Source organism: Macrobrachium nipponense, chromosome 2, assembly GCF_015104395.2.
Source record: "Macrobrachium nipponense isolate FS-2020 chromosome 2, ASM1510439v2, whole genome shotgun sequence".
NCBI classification, from domain to species: domain Eukaryota; kingdom Metazoa; phylum Arthropoda; class Malacostraca; order Decapoda; family Palaemonidae; genus Macrobrachium; species Macrobrachium nipponense.
The window spans coordinates 96032061-96058474 of NC_087201.1; the positions used below are offsets into that span (position 1 = coordinate 96032061).

The window sequence follows — 26414 nt, forward strand, 5'->3', positions numbered from 1 at the left end:
GGGTTTGATGCGTTATCATATCATATTAATATTATTATAATTTCACTAAAAATTGTCACTGATGTGAAATTTCTTGCATAAGGCTATAGTATACATAAAGAGTTATGGGTAATAATTACCTGTTAAGACTTATTTTCAATGTGCCAGCTTTCCTCTGTTGGTTGAACATATTGAAAAGTCAAGAGTGCAATTACATGTTTGCACCCACATGCACAGCTAAGCAAATTGGCCACGGGCAGCGTCATCGTAGCACACCTTCAGTACCCGCAATGAGCCACTTTCTGGGATCGCATGCCAGTGAACATTTATAGTATATTGCTCTAATACTGTATTTAAAACTGCCAACTGGGGTAAAACAGTCATGTCATTAACAATCAATTCATTACTACACCCAACATTTCTCTTCTTAAACTAATAAACAGAATTACTATAGAATAACTGTAAGACTATGTATTGAGTCGGGTTGAGTTGATTGCCTTGTGTGCAATTTGAGATAGAGAGAGAGAGAGAGAGAGAGAGAGAGAGAGAGAGAGAGAGAGAGAAGAGAGAGAGAGAGAGAGAGATGCAGATGGGGGGGGGGGGGGGGGGGGGGGGGGGGGGGGGGGAAGGGGTGGGGGGGGGGGGGGGGGGGAAGATGATAGGAGGATGGATGTGTGAGGGGGATGGGAGAAGCTTGTTGGCAGGGGAAGGAGGGAACTGATGAAGAGGAGGAGGTAAGTCAACTTATGTGAATCTTTGCTCATGTATTTGGGTTATCAATAACTACAACTTAAAATCATAAGAGTAAATTTCTAAAGTACAGTAGACCCTTGACTCACGAACGCATTGACCCACGTACAACTCGATCCCGACCAAAATTATAGGTAAAATTTCACCCTTCACTTACGAACTAACTTTGAGAATACGAACAAAAAAAAATGCGGAAAATAAAAATTCTGTTTGGGTCATGAACTAATTTTGAGACATGAACATTTGAAAAATGCTGGAAATTTCTGGAAAATAACATTCACTTTGTTTCACAAACTAATTTTTAGACACAAACATTTGAAAAATGCGCGAAATCGCCCAGCACACGTGAGAGCGTTGAGTTGCCATGGGACCAGCCATCCTCCAGCCGCCCACGGGCACGGCGTCACCCACGCATCGCTCTTTGGTCTCATCTCATTGTGTACAAGACGTTCGTCAATTCGCTTAGCATTTTTTGCGCTAAAAACACTTGTTGATTTTCTTCATAATGGGGCCGCTAATAAAGTGAAGAGTGGTGGTGAAAGTAAGAAAGTGAAGAGTGATGTGAGAAGAGGTGCAGAGGAAGATAACCATTGAAATAGAAAGAAAGAAATTATAGAAAAGTTTGAACTTGGGTGTTCGCGTGACCGATATCGCAAGCGAGTACAAGATGGCCAGTCGACAATTTCGACAATTTTGAAAAACAAGGATGCCATTAAAGAAGCAAATGTTGCGAAGGGAGTGACAGTACTAACAAGATGAGATCGCAAACCCTCGAAGAGGCAGAAAAAATAATTTTGAAGTGGGTACATGAGAAACAGATGGCAGGTGATGGTGTAAACGAGCCGATCATCTGCAAGAAAGCTCGGCAAGTGTATCAGAGTTTGCTGAAGGAAACTCCTTCTACTAGTGCCACGCCAGATGATTTTAAGGCTAGTAAAGGGTGGTTTGATAACTTCAAGAAGAGAACTGGAATTCACTCTGTAATTAGGCATGGTGAGGCTGCTAGCGCAGACAAGGCTGCTGCTGAGGCATTCGTGACCGAGTTTGTGCCGAGTTCGTGGAGGCCGAAGGATACGTCGCCTCAACAGATTTTCAATTGTGATGAAACGGGCCTCTTCTGGAAGAAGATGCCCAACAGGACATTATCACCCAAGAAGAGGAAGGCGCTCCCAGGCCACAAGCCAATGAAGTACAGGCTTACGCTTTGTTGTTATGCTCAAACGCAAGTGCGACTTGAAACTAAAGCCGCTACTTGTCTACCATTCAAATAACCCGCGTGCCTTTAAGCAGCACAACGTAAATAAGGCCAGACTGCCTGTAATGTGGAGGGCCAATACAAAAGCATGGGTGACACGGAGCTTGTTTATGGAGTGGATTGATGAAGTGTTTGCGCCGACCGTGAGTCAGTACCTAACAGAGAACAAGCTACCCTGTGGTGCCGTTCTATGATCATGGATAATGCCCCGGCACACCCTTCGTACTGGCTGACTGCAGTGAACATGACTTCATTCAGTTCAAGTTCCTTCCACCCAACACGACCTCTGTTCTCCAGATGCTTCCGTGTAACTGAAGAGACAAAATTAACCTTAAAAGAATTTTGGAAGAAGCACTTTAATGTTTTTCACTGCATAACCCTCATTGATAACGCATGGACTGAAGTTACGTACCGCACATTAAATTCTGCGTGGCGGAAACTTTGGCCCCAGTGCGTAACTGTCCGTGACTTTGAGGGCTTCGATGCAGAGATTGTGCAAGAAATTGTGTCCATGGGCAACAGTATGGGTCTACAAGTCAACGACGAAGATGTTGAAGAATTGGTCGCTGAACATTCAGAAGATTTGACTGCGGACGAACTTGTTCAACTCCACAAAGAGCAGCAGGAGCAACTTGCTCGGGAGCAATCAACTGACGAAAGAGGAGGCTGGGGAGGAAGTTTACAGATGTCAGCAGTGATGTGATAAAAGCCGCATTGGAAAAGTGGAATGATGTCCAGTGCTTCTTGAATTGTATCATCCGGACAAAATTGTTACGAACAGGATCGTGAATATGCTCAATGAAAATTTAATGAGCCATTTCAGAAGAGTTATGCAAGGAAGGAAAAGGCAACAGACATTGGATAAGTTTGTGATTAAACGTTCACCAAAAAAAACCTAGAAGAGGTTGAACATCTCCGGAACGGAGATCTCCTCGACCTGGATGGGGGAGGGTCTCCTTCCGCACAATAACCTCCTCCCCACCCACCACCCTCCTCTTCTCTTGTCCGTCAAGCCAGAAGTCTCGCCAGTCATAGTAAGTGTTCACTTTACAAAAGTTTTTATAGTGTTAGTTTTACCATTTTAATTATATTATTAGATATATTAAGGTTTTTACACTGACTTTTACATTATCTGTGTAAAATAAAGACAAAATATAATAATATATATTGGTTCGTAGGGGTCGAGAACCAATTAATATTATTCCCATTAAACCTTATGGGGAAATTAGCTCCGAGTCACGAACAATTTCGAACACGACCAAGGTCTAGGAACGGATTGTGTTCGTGAGTCAAGGGTCTACTGTATCTAAATTTGACTAACTCCTATAACATTATAAAATATGGTGGGGTGTTGTAAACATTTGTGTTAGAATGTCATAACTCCCTGACTAATAGCCTTGAAAATATTCCCAAGAAATAACGCCACATCAGGTCTGAATTGGTTAGTAGGTGTTTTTTAATCAGTGGTGCCTTCTGAAGCAGGCCTATTTCCAATGTTTTAGTCACCCCTGGTTGCTATTTCATGTGTGATTATCAGGAAGTCTCAGAAAGTGGCCTTTGGAAGTTGTTGCAAAAGCTATCACAATTACCATCTTTTACCAAAGAAAGTAGTCTAGATGTGTACCTGGTGAAGCAAATGGGGTAGTAGTCTCCCAAGGCCTCTATTCCTATAACAGCTGACATCTTTCTGTACTTGAGGAATGTCAAGAAGCTTTCTCTCTTAGCTACAAAAAGCTATTGGTCCACTTTATCTTGAGTCTTCCTCCAGCATGGTTTAGATTAGGAAAAACAACAGGAAGCCCTCTTTTGCCATTCTGTCAGGTCTATTCTTAAATTATCTGGTAAGCATCCAAGTTGAAGCTTAACTTTGATGCAGCACAGCCTCAACAGACCAGCCTACGAGCACTTGTGAGATGCTGTAATTGTGGATTTGACTCTTAGGAATGTGTTCCTGAATGCCACTGGTCATAAGCACTGGATTTTGTGGCCAAGACCCAATATGGCAAGGATAGTCTACTCTTCCATTTCTTTGCTATCTATGCCTTCCCTTCATCTTCTCCCAAGGTTGGTCTATTATGTCCCATGAAAAACCTCAAGTTATATCTGTATTAAAGTCATTTTGACCACCTCATCAGTTCTTGTACAAAAAGAATCATAATTATCCTGTTTTTTTCAGATTTCTATTTCTTAGTGACACTAACAGGTTATTTCATGGCTTCAAGTGGATGTTTCTCGAGAGGAAATTCTGCTGCTCAAGGTCAAAGCCCATGAAGTTTCTTACATTACAAATCCATTACACTGTAATCGTACAAGCATCCACGATTTTGAGGTTGATTGTCGACTATCACTACCTTGGGGAAGTGGAACTTCTGTAGCTAAATTTACCTCTCCTTCCAACCTGAATTGAAATTCAGGCTCCAATCAACTGGTTTATAACAAGAAATATGGTAATTTTTTACTACACATATTTTGATGCATCTCCACTAATCATGATTTTCATTGCTCTCATTCTTCATTGCTCTTCCAATGAAGAACTGTACTACTAAAGAACACTCCACCCTTACAGCAGGATGGAGTCGGCCGACACATACTTAGTGGAGTTAGTTTCTTCTTTCAAACCTCTTTAGTTAAAGCATCTGGGTGCATCTGCACAGAGTACAGCCATTCATAACTAATGGCTTGTGTATTAGTATTTTATCCTTAAAAAAAGGTACAGACAAACCTCTTAAAACTGGCATTCTGTGGTTTGGGAACTCCTGTGGATCAGCTTGACTTTGAATCAGCCACCATGTTTTCAATACCAAATTTAAATTCGTGAATATATTTTCTTATAGATTCCAATTTTCTTATAGATTCCAATTGAGAAGGCTCTACCAAGTCAAAACTTTTAATCAAAACAACAAGACATTTGGCAGCGCATGAATTCCTTATCTTAGAGTGCTTGAAAGACCCCATTTCTTTTGTATAGCTGTATTTTTACATATTCCATATACCACCCAAAAGATCAGATGATGATAGAGGTAAGCAGCACAAGCATAAATCTGTATCTATGCTAGAAAATGTTTCTATTCTTCCCCCTCCCACTAGAAAAAGTTTAGTATTCATTTTCCTCAATAGATGGCATTGTGCTTTGTTTACTTTTTGATGGCGGATCCACTGATTGATCAGCAAAATTCATTCTTTATTTTTGCCATATCATTACCCTCAACAATTAAAATAAATGACAAAGAAACTAATACATAGTGATAATTATGAGATAGTAAATTTAGGAGAGGAAAGTTACTAATAATATTTTGCAGATTCTCATAAAAGTTAAGTAGTAGTCGACTGAAAGTTAGGCTAACTCGAGAATGTAGGCTAAATGTGTTAAAGCATACATAAAAAAAAAAGATACAGTATGAAGTTATAAAATGATAAAAAATTATATAGTATGAAGTTATAAAATGATAAAGTAGAAATATATGAGTAATGAACGATAAAAAGTAGTGTCAGAACTTAGCCAAGTCGTAGGCTAAGTTAACACCTCGGCTACATGTTTGTATGTGGAATTAACTTGCAAAACTATGTTTACATAGGGGCTTAATTTTTTAGGGGTGTATTCTATATTCTGAGATTTACTGTGGTTCACCAGTGGCCTGGTCACAAGGTTCCCAGATTTAAGAGGTTGGATTGTATCAAAATATTTAAAAAAAAAAAACAGCTAAAAGCTACAGCACAAACTGTCGAATACTGATATACAAAATTACTTCACCAAATGGAAAACAAATGTTTACTAATGTAATCACCATACACAAGCCTAATGGTTATTCAATCCTACAAGTCTATATTTTCCTAAATAAGAAACATATGTATACTAGTATGATGGAAAGATAAAAGTGAAAAATTCTTACGTAGACCACAAAATATTACAGGCAGTCCCTGGGTTACTAAGGGGGTTCCGTTCTTGAGACATGTCATAAGCCAAAAATCGTTGTAAGCCGGAACATTGTAAAAAATCCTAAGAAAACCTTACTTTTAATGCTTTGGGTGGATTGAAAACTATGTAAACTGCATTCTTATTGCATTTTTCATAAAAAATACAAATATTGATTATTTTGCATTTTTGGTGTCATATTTCATCTGCCAGATGAGCATTGTAGGTGTCGTAAGCCTGGAACATGCGTCGTAACCTTGGAAATAATGTCTGATGAATGCAATTGAGAAGCGCCTTGACCTCAGAACGTTGTAACCCGGGGACTGCCTGTATACATAACTTTTAAACACCTACAACTAATAAGCAACAGGACTCTCCTCCTATTAATCAAAAGAACCTGTCTTGGTGCAAGCTTAGTGGATAACATTACGTATTCCAAAGTTCCATCCAGAATTTCCCCAACACAATACTCTATTAATTCAATCCATGATTTAAATCTTCCATAGAACAAAGCTTTGGGAACTTTTCATTATTTGATAACTTACTTATGGAAATTTCTTGGTAGACTGACAAGCTTCGTTTTCTTCACTAATTAAGAAAACTGACAGTTCAGTGGGAGATTAAAGAAAAAACAATCATCTATCATTAGTCAGAGTACTCTTCTATGACACAGGATCTATTTGTGGCTTGACAGAACTACTGCCCATAAACCAAAATAGTTTTGATACATTAACACATTTAGTTCATTCAAGAATATGAAAAAATCTCAAATACATTTACTTTACTTCTAAACTTGGCACTCAGTTAATATCAATATAATTTTTTCCTCCTCTCCTGGAAATTTCAGATGGCTGTACGACTGAAAAATGTTCAAAGATGATTAGTGTTTGGCATCCATGCATCCCTCTGTTCTCTTCTTTGGCTTCAAATATAAATTGTTAGCTTTTTATTCCAATTAAAAGCAAAACACTGAGAAAACTAATGCATGCAAGTACCCATTCAAAAGGATTATAATTCCTTGATGTATTAAAAGCACTTCATGCATATCATGCCAATGCTCAACAAATAAGTTAAGCAAACCATGAAATACCAACATAAGACAAATACAATACTGTACACAAGACTTTAGACAATAAAGGTAAATATTCATATCTGACAGTAAATATTCTCTATACAAAAACATGAATAAAACTAAGAAGTCAAGTATATCAAAGCACTGACCTCCTTTGTGATTTTCAAATGAACAAGTAAAGATGCAAGTTCAAACTCCTCAGAGTAAGCATTCTTCAAAGGTATGCTTCTAAAGCCCTCTCGTATACAAGTAACCTGAAATAAAGTCAAATGTGTTTCAACATAAAATAAAGCAAGTTATACATAATGCTTCATGATAAACAACTGAAGAATATCATATACTGTACTGTATTTATATTTCAAATTTCTACAAAATATGTTCTCAAAAGCATGGAGTACTGAATACTATCATACTTACCGGGTAAGTAGCTTGTCCAATCTGGTTGTGCTCACTAAACATATCCTCATCATAAACAACGAAACGTATAAGAGCGCAATCAGGGTTGTATACTGTGTACATTAGAGTCTTTCGCCACATTGGATTTAGGCCATTGTCACCTGCATACATGAAGACAAGAAAACAAACAACAAAATAAGGAGTACAAACTTCAAACAACAGGTGTACAAATTCTGAAATCAAAACTGTTTACTTTTACAAACTCTGAGCCTCTAGTCTTGTGTTACTTTTATATATTCAGTGAGCACTACACCTTGTATAATTGTGCTGGAATATCACTTGCCCTTCAAGTCTTTCTGTACCCTAAGCTTTTGTAATACCCATTTAACTACTTGCCTTGGCACAATCAAATGCCTTCTAAAGATCCAAAATTAAGTAATCCTCATTAAAAAAAACTTTTTTTCTGGGATACAGCCTTATTTTTGGGGGGATACAGCCTAAGTGAACACTTGAGTTTAACTTCAGAGCATGCTTAACCCTTAAACGCCGACTGGATGTATTATACATCGACTATAATTGTCTGTTAGGTGCCAAATGGACATACAGTACGTAGACTACAAAACGTTTTTTTAAATATTCGCGGAAAAATAGTTATAGGCCTAGTTTGCAAAAGATTTTAAACCACGCGCCTTGAGGGATGCTGGGAGTTCACGGATCATGCTGTTGTTTTGTTTACAAGCATCACCCAGCTGCGCATGCACGAGTTTCTTTCTTCTCGCACTACAAAGCATCAACGACGCATTGTCGGAGAGCGATTTCTTGACACATTCGTGTTTGGCAGAACATTTGCGAGTGACTGCTAAAACCCTTACATTCTAGTAACATTCAATCATTTACCATTTTGCAACAAACTGGAAGTCTCTAGCACAATATTTCGATTCATGGTGAATTTTTGAAAAAAAAACTTTTTCCTTCCCTCTGTGCATGGTAACTGCTGAAAATCTCAGAATTTCTTTAGTCACTTTACTGTAATTTTCGCACCTTTTTCTATTAGGCCTTACATAAAAATGTGCAAAATATCATGTAGAATACAACAAAAAATAACTCATGGTAGTAGCTTTTATCAGTTTTGAAATATTTTCATATAAATCACAAGTGCCAAAATTTAAACCTGCACTCAACCTTGACTCGACCGAAATGGTCGAAAAACGCAATTGTAAGCTAAAACTCTTACATTCTAGTGACAGTCAATCATTTACCTTCATTTTGCAACAAATGGGAAATCTCAAGCACAATATTTTGATTTATGGTGAATTTTTAAAAATAAAACTTTTTCCTTCCTTCTGTGCATGGTAACTGATGAAAATCTCAGAATTTCTTTAGTCACCTTATCGTAATTTTCGAACCTTTTTCTATTAGGCCTTACATAAAAATGTGCATAATTTCATGTAGAAAACAACAAAAAATAACTCATGGTAGTAGCTTTTATCAGTTTTGAAATATTTTCATATAAATCATGTCAAGTGCAAAAATTAAATCCTGCAGTCAACTTTGACTCGACCAAAATGGTAAAAAAATGCAATTGCAAGGTAAAACTCTTACATTCTAGTAACATTCAATCATTTACCTTCATTTTGCAACAAATGGGAAGTCTCTAGCACAATATTTCGATTTATGGGGAATTTTTGAAAAAAAAAAACTTTTTCTTTCCCTCCGCCCTGTGGTAACTGCTGAAAATCTCAGAATTTCTTTTGTCACCTTGTCGTAATTTTCGCACCATTTTATATTAGGCCTTACATAAAGAGTTATAAATGAAAATGTGCACAATATCATGTAGAATACAACAAAAAATAACTCATGGTTGTAGCTTTTATCGGTTTTGAAATATTTTCATTAAATCACAATAAATAGAAAAAATTCGACCTTTGGTCAACTTTAACTCAACCGAAATGGTCGAAAACTCCAATTGTAAGCTAAAACACTTACAGTCTAGTAATATTCAATCAATTATCTTCATTTTTGCAACAAACGGGAAGTCTCTAACACAATATTTCGATTTATGGTGAATTTTAGAAAAAAACTTGTTTTTACGTCCGCGCGTTACAAATTCATGCATCATTTTGTGATAATATTTTCTCTATGTTGCTTTGATCATTTTACAATTTGTTATATACCAAAATCATTGCCGCAATTTAGTGTACAATACAACAACAAAAAATAACTCATTAGCTTTAACCGTTTTGTTCACAGTAGGATTTGTATACAATTATATATGAAATTTTTTTGTGCTGTCATATATTCCAATATTTATAAATGATAATGATATTTTTTTCCAAATCTGATGGTTGGACACTAAACTTCAGGCAATGACAAAAAAGGAGCCAAAAATAAACTCTTAATCTTAATAACTAAGCGCGCTGTGATTTTTTGAAAAAAACTGTTTTTCCGCTTCAGCGCTAGCTCCTGAATGCCGCTGGCATACGACAGACACTTTTGTAAATAGAGGTTCGGCATTTGAGGGTTAAACATATTAATATGACACATTTTTTAATCAATTTGTATTTTTCATAACTAACAAACCTTCGGTCTTAACAATAGGATAAATCTTCTAGCAGTAGCTGGAATCTGTAAAAACAATCAAAGATTGTAAAAAAAACTAGGAATCTGTGGCATCTGTCAACTCATGCATATACGCGGTGGATGTTTGTTCTTCGACCAAGGTCGGACCCTCGCGATATGCCAGTCTTTCTTTTACCGCCTTAGAGAGTGGAGTTTCGCTTAGCTCTCCTTTTCCAAGTCGGTTTTTTTTACTGTAGCCTGCACTTTATTTCGTTCTATTCAGCCTAGAAGTTCCGTGGACATCAACGTTTTAGACACGCCTTCTTTGTTGAACTTCCTTGCGACAGATGCTGTTGCAGTAGATACATCTTTAACTTTGCATCGGCACTGCTTACGTTATGGGTGATAGGATAGTCCTCTCTAGGAGAGAGTATTGCCCCCTTCAGAGAGACAGGACCCCTTACTTCACTTTAGTGTTTTGATTTGAAAATGTGTACTGACATTTTTGTTTTTGTGTTTTTCACACATGTCCGGAAACTTTGCAATGTTTTAGTCTTTCAGAATGTGTGCGTTTCAGGATGTTCGGGATGAGTTTTAATGGCGGACGATTTGCTCTTCCCTTCTTCTTTCAGAGCCAGTTGCATTTGTCGTCTCGCCTCTTTCCCTCATTTTAGTAGGATTGGGGAGTGGGCAGTACGGCTATTTATCCATACTCACACATAATTATTTTAGTATCTCTCAGGTTATATCTTCTTCCTGAGGGAGAGAAAAGTTCGTTTATTTACAGATTCTCAAGTTGTCAGCCCTGTTTCTCATCTGGAACCTGGCAGCGGTGGTGTTCTCCCACAACTTGAGAGCTCCCTTCTTTGCTTCCATCTGACAGAGACGCTATTTCACTATTTTTGACTTGTGTGTTTGTGCTGTGAAGAAGTGAGACTTTAAAGCAGTCAGTGATAAGGTCACTAAATGTTTTTTAGCATATCACTTGCCATTCCTGATGGTCCTGGGGCTTTTACACTTTCTATTTTCCTTGGAGCCCTTTTGACCTCTTCATATGTTAATACTTCTATTGGTACAACTGTCATGAACATTCTCTAGCTTGTATTCATTATCTTTAAACGGACTTTCAAAATACTCAGAACATTCTCAAGCTTGTATTCATTATCTTCAATCGGACTTTCAAAATACTGACTTTATTATTCCCTTATTCCTTTCTCTTTGACTGTAACTTCATTTTCATCTTACACATGCCCTGCTCCTAAAAATCTTTTCTAATCACTTTACACTCTTGAGTATTATTTGTGCGTTTTGTATAAATTCGGATACTGTTCTTCCAAAAATAACCTTTGCCCTTATCACTTGCCTTTTAGGCATTTTTTCCTTTACATATATCTACCCTTGTCATATCACTTGTAATTATTTCAAGCCTCCTCATTTCATAGCTAACCACCTTCACAAAACATATCTTATGTTGTATTTTGCATGGATCTCCACCACCCCCTTGCATTTCTTATTTTCAACAGATTCTTTGCCTACCCTTTACTTTACATGGCGAGTTTTATAAAAAAAAAAAAAAAATTGTAACAAAAAAACTGACAGGAACACATATACAGTCAATCCCTCCCCCCCAGATAGACCACAACCACCTGCAAATACTTGACACCCACTCTAAAAATGCTTATAACTGCCTATTTCAATAGTTCAAACAGCAAATATAACTTAAACTACCACTCTATAACACTTTAATATCATTTCAAAGTCATCTTACAACATTACCCTTCAAAATATATGACTTGCAACTACAGTAGTACCTCGAGATACGAAAGGCTCTACTTATGAAAAACTCGAGATACGAAAGCCAATGCGAAAAATTTTACTGCTCTACATACGAAAAGTTTTCAAGATACGAAAGGTTGGTGCTGTAAAGTCCCGAGATTCACCTGGACCAACGAGAACAATTTTAAAACTAGCGCCCCGCCAACTGAGTAAACTCGCCACCATCCTCCCGCTCTCCCATTGGTTCCTGATGCTAGTCACCCCATAAGGTCCTGCTCTCCTATTGGTCAGCATCTACCCCTTGTGCTTTAAGTATTCTATTGGTAAAAGGATGCTGTAAATTGAAAAACTTATTCATGCAATACATTTAATAAAAAAAAACATGAGGTAAAGATAGAATAAAGAAAAGAAATGAATGGTTATTATACTGTTTGGTAGTTTCAGTAGTTGAAGAGAGATAATGAAAATTTATGGCTTACTGTGTAAAGTGATTGCTTGTCGATCGTTCGATACTCGTAATTGCTGGATGTAAACAGACGTTTGGAAGCTTTTTTTTGTTTGTTTATTATAGTTAATGGTTACTTAATAATTATTTGAAATGAGTACATGCAATACATTTAATAAAAAAATTGTGAATTAGATATCATAAAATATAAAATAAATCAGACTGCCAACAAATACGTATTTTTTAGAATTCTTCTTCTGTTTTATTATTACGTTACGTATACATATGTTTCATTACGTATAGCTGTCAGTAACTTGGTATCTCCATTAGGTAAAGATAGAATAAAGAATAGAAATGAATGGTTATTTTACTGTTTGGTAGTTTCATTAGTTGAAGAGAGATACTAATGACAATTTATGGCTTACTGTGTGCTAGGAAAAATGATTGCTTGGCGCTCGTTCGATACTCGTAAGACGGGTAAGAGCTGAATGTAAACAATCGATTGGAAGGTTTTTGTTTTTTGTTTGTGTATATAGTTAATGATTAATTAATAATTATTTATTAATTATTTATACATTTTATTGGCATATTCTAAGCTTTTAGCTCTTAGGTTTAGATGTTAGAATCATAGACTAGGCTACAGTAGCAACCGCTAACATAGGCTAGGCTTATTGCTAAGGGACATATGCTAAAGTCCTAATAAAATGGGGTTGAACATGTAGGGGTTGAACATTACATGCAGTTGAATATTACTCAAGTATGTACAGTATTTTGCCTTTTTGGAGTCACATTTCTTCCGTCGGATCAGCGTTGTAACCCTAGAACATGTGTTTTAGGCCTGGAAATATAATTTACTGGGGTGTTTTTGGAGGGCTTGGAACGGATTGGCCATTTTACATGTAAAATGTGTTCCAAGATACGAAAAACTCATGATACGAAGGCCGCCTCGGAACGGATTAATTTCGTATCTCGAGGTACCACTGTACATGTGAAAACTAATCAAGTTACCCTTATATTGAGGCACAACCATTTTCTTTCATACAGTTTCAGTTTATTTTGTATTTGTATGATACAGTACTTCATATTTTGTTGTGTGTGTGTGTGTGTGTGTGTGTGTGTGTGTGTGTGTGGGGGGGGCCAGCACCTTTCATGTCGATATGTCAAAATGATTGACAGTTAGGGCTACCCCCCTCCCCAACTTATCTACCAAAAAAAGACTGGGAATTTCAGAATTATCCAAATATCTTACCTAATTTACTATACCTTACTAATATTTTCGTAGTTGTTGAAATGCAAAAAAAATTGTAATTATAGCATGGAAAATATGAAAAAATGAATGACAAAGTAATGTCACATTCATCTAAAAACCACAAGAAATAAATAAACATACATGTTACATACCCATAAAAAATCTCTCTTATCTCAGTGAGAGAGAGAGAGAGAGAGAGAGAGAGAGAGAGAGAGAGAGAGAGAGAGAGAGAGAGAGAGAAACTCACCCTTCTGACTTTGTCTACACAAAGCATCTGAAATGACAAATTTTCCAAGACAATTTGTATTTTTCTTTGCTACAAACCTCAGGTCTTAACAATAGGATAATTTTCTAGCACCTACCTGGATCCGGTTAAATCGCAGATGAAAAGCAAGGAATCTTGTGAGATCTGGCAATGTGTGCGTATATCTGGTGAAAAATGATAAATTAGTACCAGCGCTCAGCACTCTATGTACAGCCAAGTTCTTTTTGAAAGCCAGAGAGGGACCAATACCTCTAACGTCATGCGCTCTAGCCTGCACAGACGTGGTGGTGGAATCATCAAGAGTCAAATATGCCTGTCTGATGGCTTCCCGTATCCAAAAAGAGATAGTATTCTTAGACACCTCTTTCTTTGTATGGCCTGTGCTAACAAAAAAAAGTGCGGCAGCCTGGTCTAAGGTGCCGATCCTTTTAAGATAGCAATGCAGGGCCCGGACAGGGCTCAACAAAAGCTCTTGAGCATCACCACCCACAAAGTCATTCAGTGATGGAATGGAAAACGAAGTGAACCTGTCACCGTGCACAGAGGGATTTCGGGTCTTGGCCACGAATTCCAGGACAAATTCGAAGGACACCGACCCCCAACCCCTGGTGTGCTTCACCTCATAGCTCAGACCATGGAGCTCTCTTGGAAGATGCCAAGGCCAGAAGGAAAATTGTCTTGAGCGTCAGGCTCCTGTCAGATGAGCAATGCAAGGGCTCATATGGACTCTTAGTGAAGCTCTTGAGAACCAAGGAAACATCCCACGCCGGAGGCTTGAGCTCTCTAGGAGAACTCGACTGCTCAAACCCCTTAACTAGCAGGTAAAGTTCCCAAGGAGAGGAGATGTCGATACCTTTAAGGCGTAACACCAAACTCAGGCTACCCTGTAGCCTCTAATGGCAGAAACGGAGAAACATTTATCGTCTCTGAGGAAGGTTAAAAAGTCTGCTATTTGCTAAATAGAGGTTGAGAGTGGAGAAAACCCCGTTTACAACACCAATCGCAGTAGATTGCCCATTTGCCTTGGTAAACCATGGAGGTCGACTTTCTAAGACTGCTGGACATATGCCAAGCTGTTCTCTGAGAAAAGCCTCTCACTTGGAGGAGATACATGATAGCCTCCAACCGTGAAGAGACAGGGATTCTACCGACTGGTGGAAATTTTCCGCATGGGGCCGACACAGAATTCTCCAAGGGGGAATCTCCCTCGGAACTTCTGACAACAACGACAGCAGATCTGGGAACCATTCCGCCTGAGGCCACAGAAGGCTACCAAAGACATCCTGAGACCCTGTGAACTCATTAGCCTGTTCAGAACCTGAAGGATCAAACAAAACGGAGTGAAGGCATACACCTCCAGGTTGTCCCAGGGATGTTGGAATGCATCCTCTGCCAATCCTAAAGGAGCTGGAACCACTGAACAGAATATCTCCAGCTTCCTGTTGAAGTGAGTTGCAAAAAGGTCCAGCATGGGTCTCCCCCAAACCTGGAAAAGCTTGTCTACTATGCTACCACTTGATGAAGGGACCACTCTGTGCCTAGGATCTGATCCTGGTGACTGATTTTGTCTGCGACCACATTCAGTTTGCCTGGGATATACCTGGCTGAGAGCTCTATCCTATCCTACTATTGTTAAGACCGAAGGTTTGTTCGCATATGAACAACTGGTCAAAGACCATGCACGCATGCCACCGTGTTTCAGTCTTTCCCAACCCAGGATGTCTAAGAAGAGAGAGGGGCAGCTAGAGCTGGGTTGTACTGTAGTGAGTCGAAAGTGAGATTCAAAAGTTATCTGAATTTTTATTTTGTTAATTAATTTTCTGTTTGAATTTTTATTTTTATTTTGTTGTACTTGATGTGTGTCAGTATTTCATTCCACTGCGAAATGTCAATTGGTTCTTCCCCACAGGTCTAGAAGCTTGCCATTCAGATGAGCTTCCTATTCAAGAGCTGGAAACTTGAAACTTGGTCACCGAATATTTGTCTAAACTGATATGACATTAACCTGAAACATTTAATTTTAAATGATCTGGATGTAAGTTCTTGGGAAAGTAAAGTTTGTTTAAATATTGTGCACCAGTGTTCCTTTTCGTTAATTATTGAAACAGATTGAGCTTTGTTTTCTTTCTTTAATAAAGACCTATTTTTATACAGAAGGATTTCACTTGTATAATAATAATCTCCTTGATTTAAAATGTCCTTTTTTTGGTTTTTTGTTTAGAGAAAATAAATTACTTTTCCACTCTGGTTTTTATGGCATAACTCATAATAACAGACCACATTTTACCAAAACTACCATTAGGGATCATACTAAAAATTTTAGGGGACTCTTGGGCCAGTTTAATCCTGAACTCTAGCCCAAAATATTGAGGCTCTTCAAGCTGGTGCCCAGAAAACTGAAAACTGTGGCAAGTACTATGCTGTGGCCAGAAGAACCTGTAGGGATGAGGCAGCAGCACTATACGGCATCTTGTTACTTCATTGGTGCCCAGACCCGGGACCCCTTAAGTGTTCGAATCTCTTATGCACTAAGGTGGATGAATCCAGGAAAAAATGGATTCCCAAGAGTCCACACACCCTGTTGCAAATATGAGCCAGGAGGAATTGCTAACAAAGCTTTCAGAGCGTGATGAGACAATTGTACTCCTACAAGGAAGGCTCCTTCGATTAGAAGAGGAACTTCAAGCTCTAAAGTGGGAGCCTTCCCTGAAGAGGAGTGCTGCCTGTGTCACCCATATGGCACAGTGCACAACAATTACTACCTTGACATGGAATCGACCTGTGTCTATGGTGGCAACGGACTCCTCCAGTACCTGGTTCTTAGGTGAGGGATTGATGTCCCGTCATGATAGTCCTGCTTGTGTCTCCGACCCCCCTGGAATGGATGGTAAAGTTCCACAGCCCACAAGGATTCCCTCTACCTATGCACCAGTAGATGTTTCTTCTAGTGTCCATCCTAAGACAATGAGTAGGAGACAAGTCCATCTGCAAGATGCTTCACCAGAACCTTCTCAGTCCTCCTCATCTTCATCTGAATCTGAGGTATCAAAAACAGTACCAGTAAATACCATGGAGATTGGTCAGCTTGTTCAGGCTTTGGACAGGATGGGATGTCCCAGACCAGCAGTTTACAACTGGGATTCTGGACACTCTTTCTCCCGTTTCCTCACCTCCTTTGAAACGTATTGTTCAGCCCGGTACTCCCAGGGCAGTACACACTTATGGACAGCTGAGCTTGGCAGGTAATTGGAGGGGGAAATTTGTTCAGCGTTTGATGCAGTAGGAGGAACAGAGGTAGACTACCATGAGATGAAGAAGGAGCTCAAGGCCTGGTACAACAGGGCGAAAGAGCAGCTCGGAACCAGACAGAAGGCTCAGTTCAAGGAGGCCCAATTGATGGAAGGCGAGTTCCTGTCAATATTTGCTACTCACCTTGAGCATTTGTATCAGGTTTCTCACCCTAACCAGCCATTAGATGGGGCAGAGCTTAAGAGACAGCTGTTTAAGTCCATACCTGTAAATAATGAGCAGCAGCTACTGAGGGACCTGGCAGTCATTAAGACCACCTCTGGCCGAAAAAACACATGGCTGGATGTGTTAGACCTCGTGGAAGTTCAGGGCCATACCAGGAAGGAGTGCCGAACGAGGCCTGAAGCACTCATCCATTCTAAGGTGGGTCAGTCCTGGCAAGGTGCTAGCCCTGTTCGTGTTGCTTTGACAGCCCAACGATCCCCTCATTGTCCTACCAGTGCACCACGACAACCTAGACCTTCTCGGAGCCCATATAGGTCCCCATCCGCTGGAGAATTCTGGCAATCTCAGTAGTGTACCTGGTGTAAGCGACCTGGACACCATTTTGTCTTAGGTGTGGGTCAGACAGCCATCTGTCGGCTCTGTCCAAAAGTGCCTCCTGTTACAAGGACACCAGAAAGAAAGCATCTAAAGTCTGTAAAAACCCCTGCTAAGACTTGTGTGATATCTCCTGTTCCCACAGCCAGGCAGCACCATGTATTGCCTACTCGGTCGTCATCCCAGAAAACATCTCATCGGAGGGAGAAGACAACTAAAACAGTGAAACCAAAACCAAAAGACCGGAAACAATGCTTGGTTTCGATAACACCAGCTACGGGGTCTGACAGCAGTGAGAGTGAGCAGGAATATCAGAACCCAGCTGCTCATTCAAGAGGAAGAAAGTCCCGGAGGAACAAGAAGGGAAGCTATGAGACAAGGACTGTCTACTGCACCAGTTCAAGGTCCTCAAGAACTGATAGCAAAAATGAGGAGTTAAACCTCAGACCTCTTAACTTAGATGTTGGGATTACATTAGAGGATTTCTTGGGTGGTGAACTGTGTTAGCCCACCGATAACTTCAGTAGCCAGTAGTGCTGAAGCAACCCCACATTTGCTCCAAGCAGCCACATCCGAGCAAACAGACTTTCCTGTAGTACAGGAACCTGGAGTGGTTTTCCGTACCCTTTGGAGGGTGAACCTAGCTCAGCTTGACCCTGCCAGTCTAATGGTTGTCCCTGTTGCTGTCGCTGACAACCGGATTCTGGATGCTTTGTTGGCTTCAGGAGCAGAGGTCAACGTGTCTGAAACTGTGGTGGCAGACATAGACCTGGGTGTCTTACCTACCACAGTGGGACCCAAGGGTCTAGGCAACTCAGGACATAAGGCATGGAGTACTGTTGAGCTGACCCTCAAGGTGCATGGGATGAGGTTTTTGCCAAGTGTTTTTCGTCGTTCCCAGACGTTCAATGACCGAGCACATTGTTCTTGGTTTTCCATTCCTGAGAAGAAATCGGGTGCATGTAGATTGTGCCAGAAATCTCATAAGTATCACTGAACCATCCACTGACTCTTTATGGGAGTATTACTTGCCCCAGAGAGGAGAACCCTGCAGGCAAGTGTTATATAGTGTTCCAATCCAGGCAGCAGTGCCAGCATTGTTGCCATAAGATGAGACTGCCATGGTGCCCACTACCCAGGCTTTTCCTGAAGGACCTGATGCAAGTTTTAAGTGCCCTTCATGTTCTGATAGAGACCTTCCTGTGTTCTTTTATGATGGCAACATCATAAAGGATGGTTTGACTAGGAAGGCTACAGGAATACCAGGTGTCCTATATCTTGAGGATGATGGGGCATTGGTTCTGATGAAAGGACTGGGAAGTAAAAGCTCCTGGATAAAGACTGGTGATACCCTGGGTAGAGTTTCCACTGTCATGGAGATAGACTCCCCGTCATCTTGTATGCCAGTCCAGATAGGTGAACTCGCTAGTGATGAAGGTATGCTTGAGGCTATCCGCACTATTAGTGTTGATGCAGACCTGGATCCCTTGCAGAAAAAGCAGTTCCAGGAAATGCTTCAGCATCACCTTCCGGTCATCAGCACTGGAGACGATGACGTAGGAGTGTGTGCAGCCACTCCTGTGTCCAGCTTTACAATGAAACTCCTATTTTCCAGCAACTCCGGAGGTTATCTCAGCCCATAACAGATGCTATTGAACGACAGTGTAAGGAACTGTGTGCCCTGGGGATAACTGAACCCAGTATGTCCCCATGGTCTTCTCCTGTTAGTTCCAGTCCTCAAGAAAGATGGTAGTACGTATTAGGCTCTGTGTGGATTACCGTCACCTTAATAAAGTGATGGTACCTGAAAAGTTCCCAATGCCTAATATGGAAGACTGTTTTTAGCCTTCATGGGGTAAAGTATTTTACCACCATTGACTTAGTACGAGGCTATTATCAGCTCCCAATGTCAGAGGATAGCAAGGAATACACTGCATTCTCTACTGCGTATGGTCACTGCCAGTTCAAGGGGCTGTCTCCTTTGGACTAAAAAATGCTCCAGCTGTTTTCCAGCGTGAAATGCAGCATATCCTACAAGAATTCCCAAAAGCCAAAGTAATTGTTTATATCGATGATATATTAAGTTTGGGAACCTCTTTCAAGAAGCACCTTGAACTAGTTGAACGTGTCCTGACAACCCTACAGAATCGTAGGCTGAAGATGAACCTTCAGAAGTGTTTATGGGTTCAGTCTGAAGTACAGTATCTGGGACACCTAGTGGGCCGTTCTGGTATGAAGCAGCTGTCTGATTATATCAAGAAGGTAGAAACCTTCCCTAAGCCCATTACGGTGGGGGAATTGCGAAGCTTCCACGGCATCGTGAACTTACAGAGGAAGTATGTACCCATATGTTCTGTGGTTGCTAAACCATTATCTTGCCTTACTGGAGGTCCTAAGAGACTTGGGTCCAGTAAGTTAGCTTCGACACCTGAGATGGATTGTGCCTTTAATCGCCTGAATGAGCTAATTAAGCAAGAAATTACCCTGTCATACCACGACTACTCTCATGAAGCTAAGCCCCTTGAACTATATGTGGATGCTTCTGGGAGGGGGCTGAGGCCTGTTTGTGTCAGGAGCAGACTGGATCACAGGTTACAATCGCCTATGACTCAATGTCCTTCCTTAATTGTGAGACCTGTTACTCACTCCACTATTGACCGTGAGCTAGCTGCTCTTAGGTGGGGTGTAAAGACATTCAGGTCATTTTTATATAGCCAGTTCTTTGTAATTTATTCAGATCATTGTCCACTTGTCTATCTCCAGGACTTGAAGATGGTAGATAGTCGATTAGCTAGGACACTGGATGAACTGTCAGAGTTCAATTTCATTGTTAAGTATTGTCCTGGTGACCTGAACTCTGCAGCTGACTGTTTATCCTGACTTCCTGGTACCACAAGTTCTCATGACTCTAGCCCAAGTATGACACTACTTCCTGCTGGCCTGAAAGTATACACCAAAGTATGTGGTGGTCCCGATTCTATGACCGAGTCTCTTGAAATCGCACTGGAACTGTTGCGTAAGGAACCCGGCTTGTCTGATAACTTCTTGCTGAAGGAAGAAAAGCTTCGTAAAGCATTGGTGCAACCTTTCCTTAAAGACGAAGATCGTCTAGGTTTCAAACTCAACAAGGCCAGTAGAAACCAGATCAAGGCCATGAAGTATCCTGGCACTGTTCCTGCTCTAGAATTATTATTAACATTTTCCAAAATATTCAGCCTGGAAATTTGGGTTCATTTTGGACAGTCATCTTGTAGTATATTGTGATCCCTCGTTCAAGGATCCCCATGGGATTCATCTTCAGTGTCTGGCTGGAATACATTTTAACCCAGTCACTGAATGAAAGAGCTTTGTCTGCCCTACTACTGTAACTGAAGGGTGTAAGGTGAGAAGTTCAAAACCTGAAGATGGACCAGAAGTTTTCACTGCTGAAGAGGTTGAGGTGTATCCTGAGTGCCCTAAACTGCTGTATGCCAGTGAAACTGTTCCTTTGGTGTCTTACTGTCAGCATAATACCTGTCATCCTGCAATAGGTATTGTGACCCTGGGAAGTATGCATTGTTGTGCTCTTGTAGACATAAGAGCTCAAGTATGCCTGGTGAATGAGTCTGTGCTTACTGAGGCTAATATTTCATATGACACTTCAACTATTGATGTAGTTGAGGGGTTCACTGGACAGAATAGTAGAGTTCTGGGAACAGTCCAACTAGCTTTGGAAGGATCAAGTGAGCAAAGGTTACCGCTTTTCCCCTTTGCTGTTTTCTCAGCTGGGGATATGGATTTTTATGTTATCCTTGGCAAGAATTTGCTGACCAAAACTAACTTGAAATAGATGCTCTAAATGGACAACTGTGTTCTGATACTGCGGTTGTCATCCAGTTGAACACACATGCAACCTGTCACATCAACCAGTTCTGTCATGTTGGTGACAAACTCGACACTGGATGGTAGAAATCACCCTGACTTTTATGGTAATGCCCTTATTTCCTATGATGAGTTGAGAGGAATACAGAGTGAACACCGTCAACTCCAGGATGGTGCACTCTGGAGTACCTGCCTCTCAACTGCTTGCTCCTTGAAGGGATTGAAGAGCAAGTGGTCAGAATTTAGGGTATATCAAGATCTCCTGTTCAAGAAAATGAGTGATGGTCACTTGGTTCCAGTTATATCGTTTACAGTTCTAATAGACTTGGTAGCCGAGACGCATTTACAGAATGCTCACTTAGGAATAGACAAAACGACATCCATGCTAAGGAGGTTAGTTTGGCATCACTCCCTGACTAAAATCATTAGGGATTTGTGCCGCACTTGTAAGGAGTGCCAGATGTGTAAGGTGTCAAGGGAAATAAGTCATTCCTCAAACCCTTCGCATCTCTACCTCGACTCCAATAGAGTTGGTTGCTATGGACCTCATCAGCCTTCCTACTTCATCTACTGGTTACGTTGGTTGCCTCATGATAGTCGACCACTACTCCAAGTGGGTTACTGCAATTCCCATTCAAAATAAGCAAACTCGTACAATCTGCCAGGTTACTGAAGAACATGTTTTCCTGTCTATTCCTAGAGTGCCAGTCCAATTTCTGTTACACAATGGTCCAAATTCATTACCCGTGAATTCAGTGCTCTGATGGAGAGGTATAATATTATTCATGTTAAAATAACACCCCACAAACCTTCGAGTAATGGAGCCGTTGAATGTGTAAATCGCACCATTGTGAATTATTACGCGTCCTATTTGATGATGCTCATAAGTGGGATAAGCTCTTGCCAAGAGCCTCCTAAGTTACAACCACTCTTTGCATGCGGAGTTAGGTTGTACACCTGCTGAAAAGATTCTAAAAGCAGCCCATGACATGAATAGTCTTCCTCTCTTGTCTGCTGAAACCAGGAATCCTTGGGCTGTAGGTCACCTACGCTACCAGCCTTTCAGTTAAAAAAAGTATATTTTAGTTTTACCAGACCACTGAGCTGATTAACAGCTCTCCTAGGGCTGGCCCAAAGGATTAGATAGTTTTACTTGACTAGGAACCAATTGGTTACCTAGCAAAGGGACCTACAGTTTATTGTGGGATCTGAACCATATTGCATTGAGAAATGAATTTCTATCACCAGAAATAAATTCCTCTGGTTCCGCGTTGGCCGAGCCGAGAATCCAGCCTTTCAGGAAGGGTACCGTAGTCCTGAGGAAAGTTGTCCTTATGGGTCATCTCACAACCAATAAACTGTGTCTTCTAAGGTTTGATGGTCCCTGTGAAGTGATTCAGTTCCAAAAAAATAAGGTAACTATAAATTGAAACACCTAGACAGTGGAGAGATAGTCATGGCACATCATATTCAGCTGAAGGCTTGGTTGGAGCCACCAGTCTATGTAAAGAGGCATTTCCAGTGGTACCCAAAATCATTCTGTTTTGCTTGAGAGTCCCAGCATATTCCAGGCAGTGATGGATACTCTTCAGTTTCTGTCCCTAGAGCTATCAATAATAATGACTATTCCAGCTCTAGTTCAGAGGATGATTTTTTTGAAGTGGTTGGTGTAGTTCTTGCAAGTCTGCTAAATAAATCATCTACCATACCTAAGAAAAATGCTGAAGTTTATTTTAAAACCTCCCAAGACATATGAAAGGAGACTAGCTCTACATAGTTGGCAAGATACCCCTGAAATCCCGGACCTGACCATTCCTTTATCTCCTACCAGATTATTGACTATGACAGCTGACATACCTGATACATATGTAACACTATCTCCTACAGTACTTGAATTGTGGGAAGCAAAACCTGCAATTCTTGACATGACTGGTATCCTCACTCCTGAGCCATTAGCAACCTCTTGTCTAGTCAAGCAGGCAAGTATTGCTCTTGCTGTGGATGATCTGATCTCAATGCCTTTAACGTCTGAGTCAACTGTTGAAACCTTAGTAGACCCTAGTATCCAGGTCTCACCATTGTTAGAAGGGTCACCTCAGCCAGTTTTGACTTTGTCATTGAGGGATGGAGAGTTAGATCAACCATTGGATACTTTGGATGTTTCTGGTGTTTTGCTATCTAATCAAGAAGAACATAAAGGATCTACTACTCCTGGTGCTGACTTGGCTCAGTACCTAGAACCAGACATTCTAGTTTGTGATAGCCCTGTAGCTGATTTTTCTGGTTTTGAAATCTCAGAGGAAGGTATTACCCAGAAGTTAGAATTACTTAAGCAAACATTAAAACCTGAACAACCTAAGCCTAGGTCGTCCCAGATAGCTAAAAGACGCTTTAACATTTAGGAGAAGAGTGGAAGGAAGTCCACCTGCTACGCAGTTGAGGGGCTCAGTTCCCCAATGACCCCATGATATGTTTGAAAATTTGGAAAGGAAAAGTAATTGAAATCAGTTAATTGTCCCTTTCATAAATTTGAATTGAGAGTGAAGTCCTTCGAAAAAAATTAAAACAATTTTTGCTCATTACTTGTAAGTCTGATACAGTATTAGGTGCTAGTCTACTATGTACCGTGCAGTGTATATAAAGAAATTATTGTAATTTGTATATGTTCTGTAGGCTAAGATGCTTGTATGAATGCCTTGTTTATAATGTGTATTTTCTGTGAACTCTGAATATATTTGTCTATGAATTTGATTGTACCGTATAATTTTGTTGCCAGAATTTAATGTAACAGTTTGAAAAAAAAAAAACCTCTGCACCTGACCCTGGGGAATGTGAAGAACAAATATATACAGTTAGAGTGGAACTGGAGAGGGGGAATGTAGTAAGTCGAAAGTGAGATTCAAAAGTTATCTGAATTTTTATTTTGTTAATTAATATTCTGTTTGAAAAAAAATTTGGTTTTGTTGTACTTGATGTGTGTCAGTATTTAATTCCACTGCTAACTATCAATTGGTTCTTGCCCACAGGTGTAGAAGCTTGCCATTCAGGTGAGCTTCCTATTCAAGAGCTGGAAACTTGAAACTTGGTCACAGAATATTTTGTCTAAATTGATATGACATTAACCTGAAACATTTAATTTTAAACGATCTGGATGAAAGTTCTTGGGAAAGTAATGTTCTTTTAAATATTGTGCACCAATGTTCCTTTTAGTTAATTATTGAAATGGATTAAGTTTTGTTTCCTTTCTTTAATAAAGAACTATTTTTATACAGAAGGATTTCACTTGTATAATAATACTCTCCTTGATCTAAAATAAGTCCTTTTTTTGTTAAGAGAAAATAAATTATACTTTTCCACTCTGGTTTTCATAGCATAACACATAATAACAGACCTTATTTTACCAAAACTAGCATTTAGGATCTCTGAAAATTTTAGGGACTGGATTACCTACAATGATATATGGGATGAATCATTGCATTAGGGAATTAAAGAGAAACTTTGACTGTTCAATAACAAACCAATACATCAGAGTTCATTATCACTCCTCACTCCCACTTGCTAGGGAGTGGAGTATATGCTACAGAATAGGTTTGATTATCTGTACACCATGCAACCAAACTATCAGTATGACTACCTTACCCACCTGTATCAGACCAGTCCAGCAAATGATGTGTCTATTCCTTGACCCACCCGTAGGAAGAAGGAAAGGAACAAGAGAAAGAAAGAGACCAGCCAACTTACTCATTCTCTCTTCCACACAATCATCTTAGGTAAGATACAAACGTGCCATGTTAAGGGCAACAATGAGTTACACAAAATGTTCGGCAGCCACCACAGGACCTAGGGAAAATGTGTCCATAGATCTGTGGGCAACATCTTTAATATAGAAAGAGGTGAATGTGGACTGGTGTAACCAAGTACCAGTGCTCAGAACCCTATGAACAGCTAAATTTTTCTTGAAAGCCAGAGAGGGACAAATACCCCTGATGTCATGCGCTCTAGCCTGCACAGACGTGGCAGCAGAATCATCAAGAGTCGAGTATGCCTGTCTGATAGCTTCACATATTACCTCTTTCTTCGTATGCCCCGTGCTAACAAAAACCTATGACAACCTGGCCTAAGATGTCGTGTTCTCTTAAGATAGCAATGCAGAGCTCTAACAGGACATCACAAAAAGCTCTTGTGAATCACAGGCCACAAAGTCATCCAGTGGTGGAAAAGGAGGTGAACCTATCATCCTGCACCAAGGGATTCTGGGTCTTGGCCACAAATTCTGGGACAAAATCGAAGGACACCAACCCCCAATTCCTGGTGCGCTGCGCATCATAGTTCAGGCCGTGTAGCTCCCCCAATCTCTTTGAAGAAGCCAAGGCCAGGAGGAAAGCTGTTTTGAGTGTCAAGCTCCTGTCTGATGAACGACGCAAAGGCTCATAAGGAGCTTTAGTGAAACTTCTCAAGACCAAGGAAACATCCCACATTGGAAGCTTGACATCTTTAGGAGAACATGACTGCTCAAACCCCTTAACTAGCAAGGAGAGTTCCCAAGATGAGATGATGTCGATACCTCTAAGACGTAACACTAAACTCAGGGCCATCCTGTAGACTCTAATGGTGGAAACAGACAAACCTTCCTCATCCCTGAGGAAGGTAAAAAGTTTGTTATGCATTGAATAGAGGTTAAGAGTGGAGAAAAACCCCGTTTACGACACCAATAACAGTAAATCGCCCATTTGCTTTGGTAAACAGCAGAGGTAGACTTTCTGAGACTGCTGGACATATGTCCTGCTGTCCTCTGAGAAAAGCCTCTCACTCGGAGGAGATACTTAGATACTTGATAGCCTCCAATCGTGAAGAGACAGGGATTCTACTTACTGGTGGAATCTTTCTACGTATGGCTGACAAAGAAAATGCCACCGGGGGGGAATCTCCCTTGGCACCTCCGACAACAACAACGCCAGATTCGGAAACCATTCCACCTGAGGCCACAAAAGGGCTACCAAAGTCATCCTGAGACTCTGCAAACTCATCAATGTTCACAACTTGAT

General features: G+C 40.2%; 1 protein-coding gene across 1 annotated transcript in view; it reads right to left on the reverse strand.

Moving 5' to 3' along the window:
- Positions 1 to 26414, reverse strand: part of LOC135220808 (1-phosphatidylinositol 4,5-bisphosphate phosphodiesterase gamma-1-like) — a 511068-nt gene that overhangs the window by 30180 nt on the left and 454474 nt on the right. The window contains exons 25-26 of the mRNA XM_064258319.1: positions 7387 to 7526; positions 7119 to 7223 (exon numbers count right to left, since the gene is read on the reverse strand). Coding sequence (XP_064114389.1) covers positions 7119 to 7223; positions 7387 to 7526 — 245 coding nt within the window. The remainder of the gene's footprint in view (positions 1 to 7118; positions 7224 to 7386; positions 7527 to 26414) is intronic.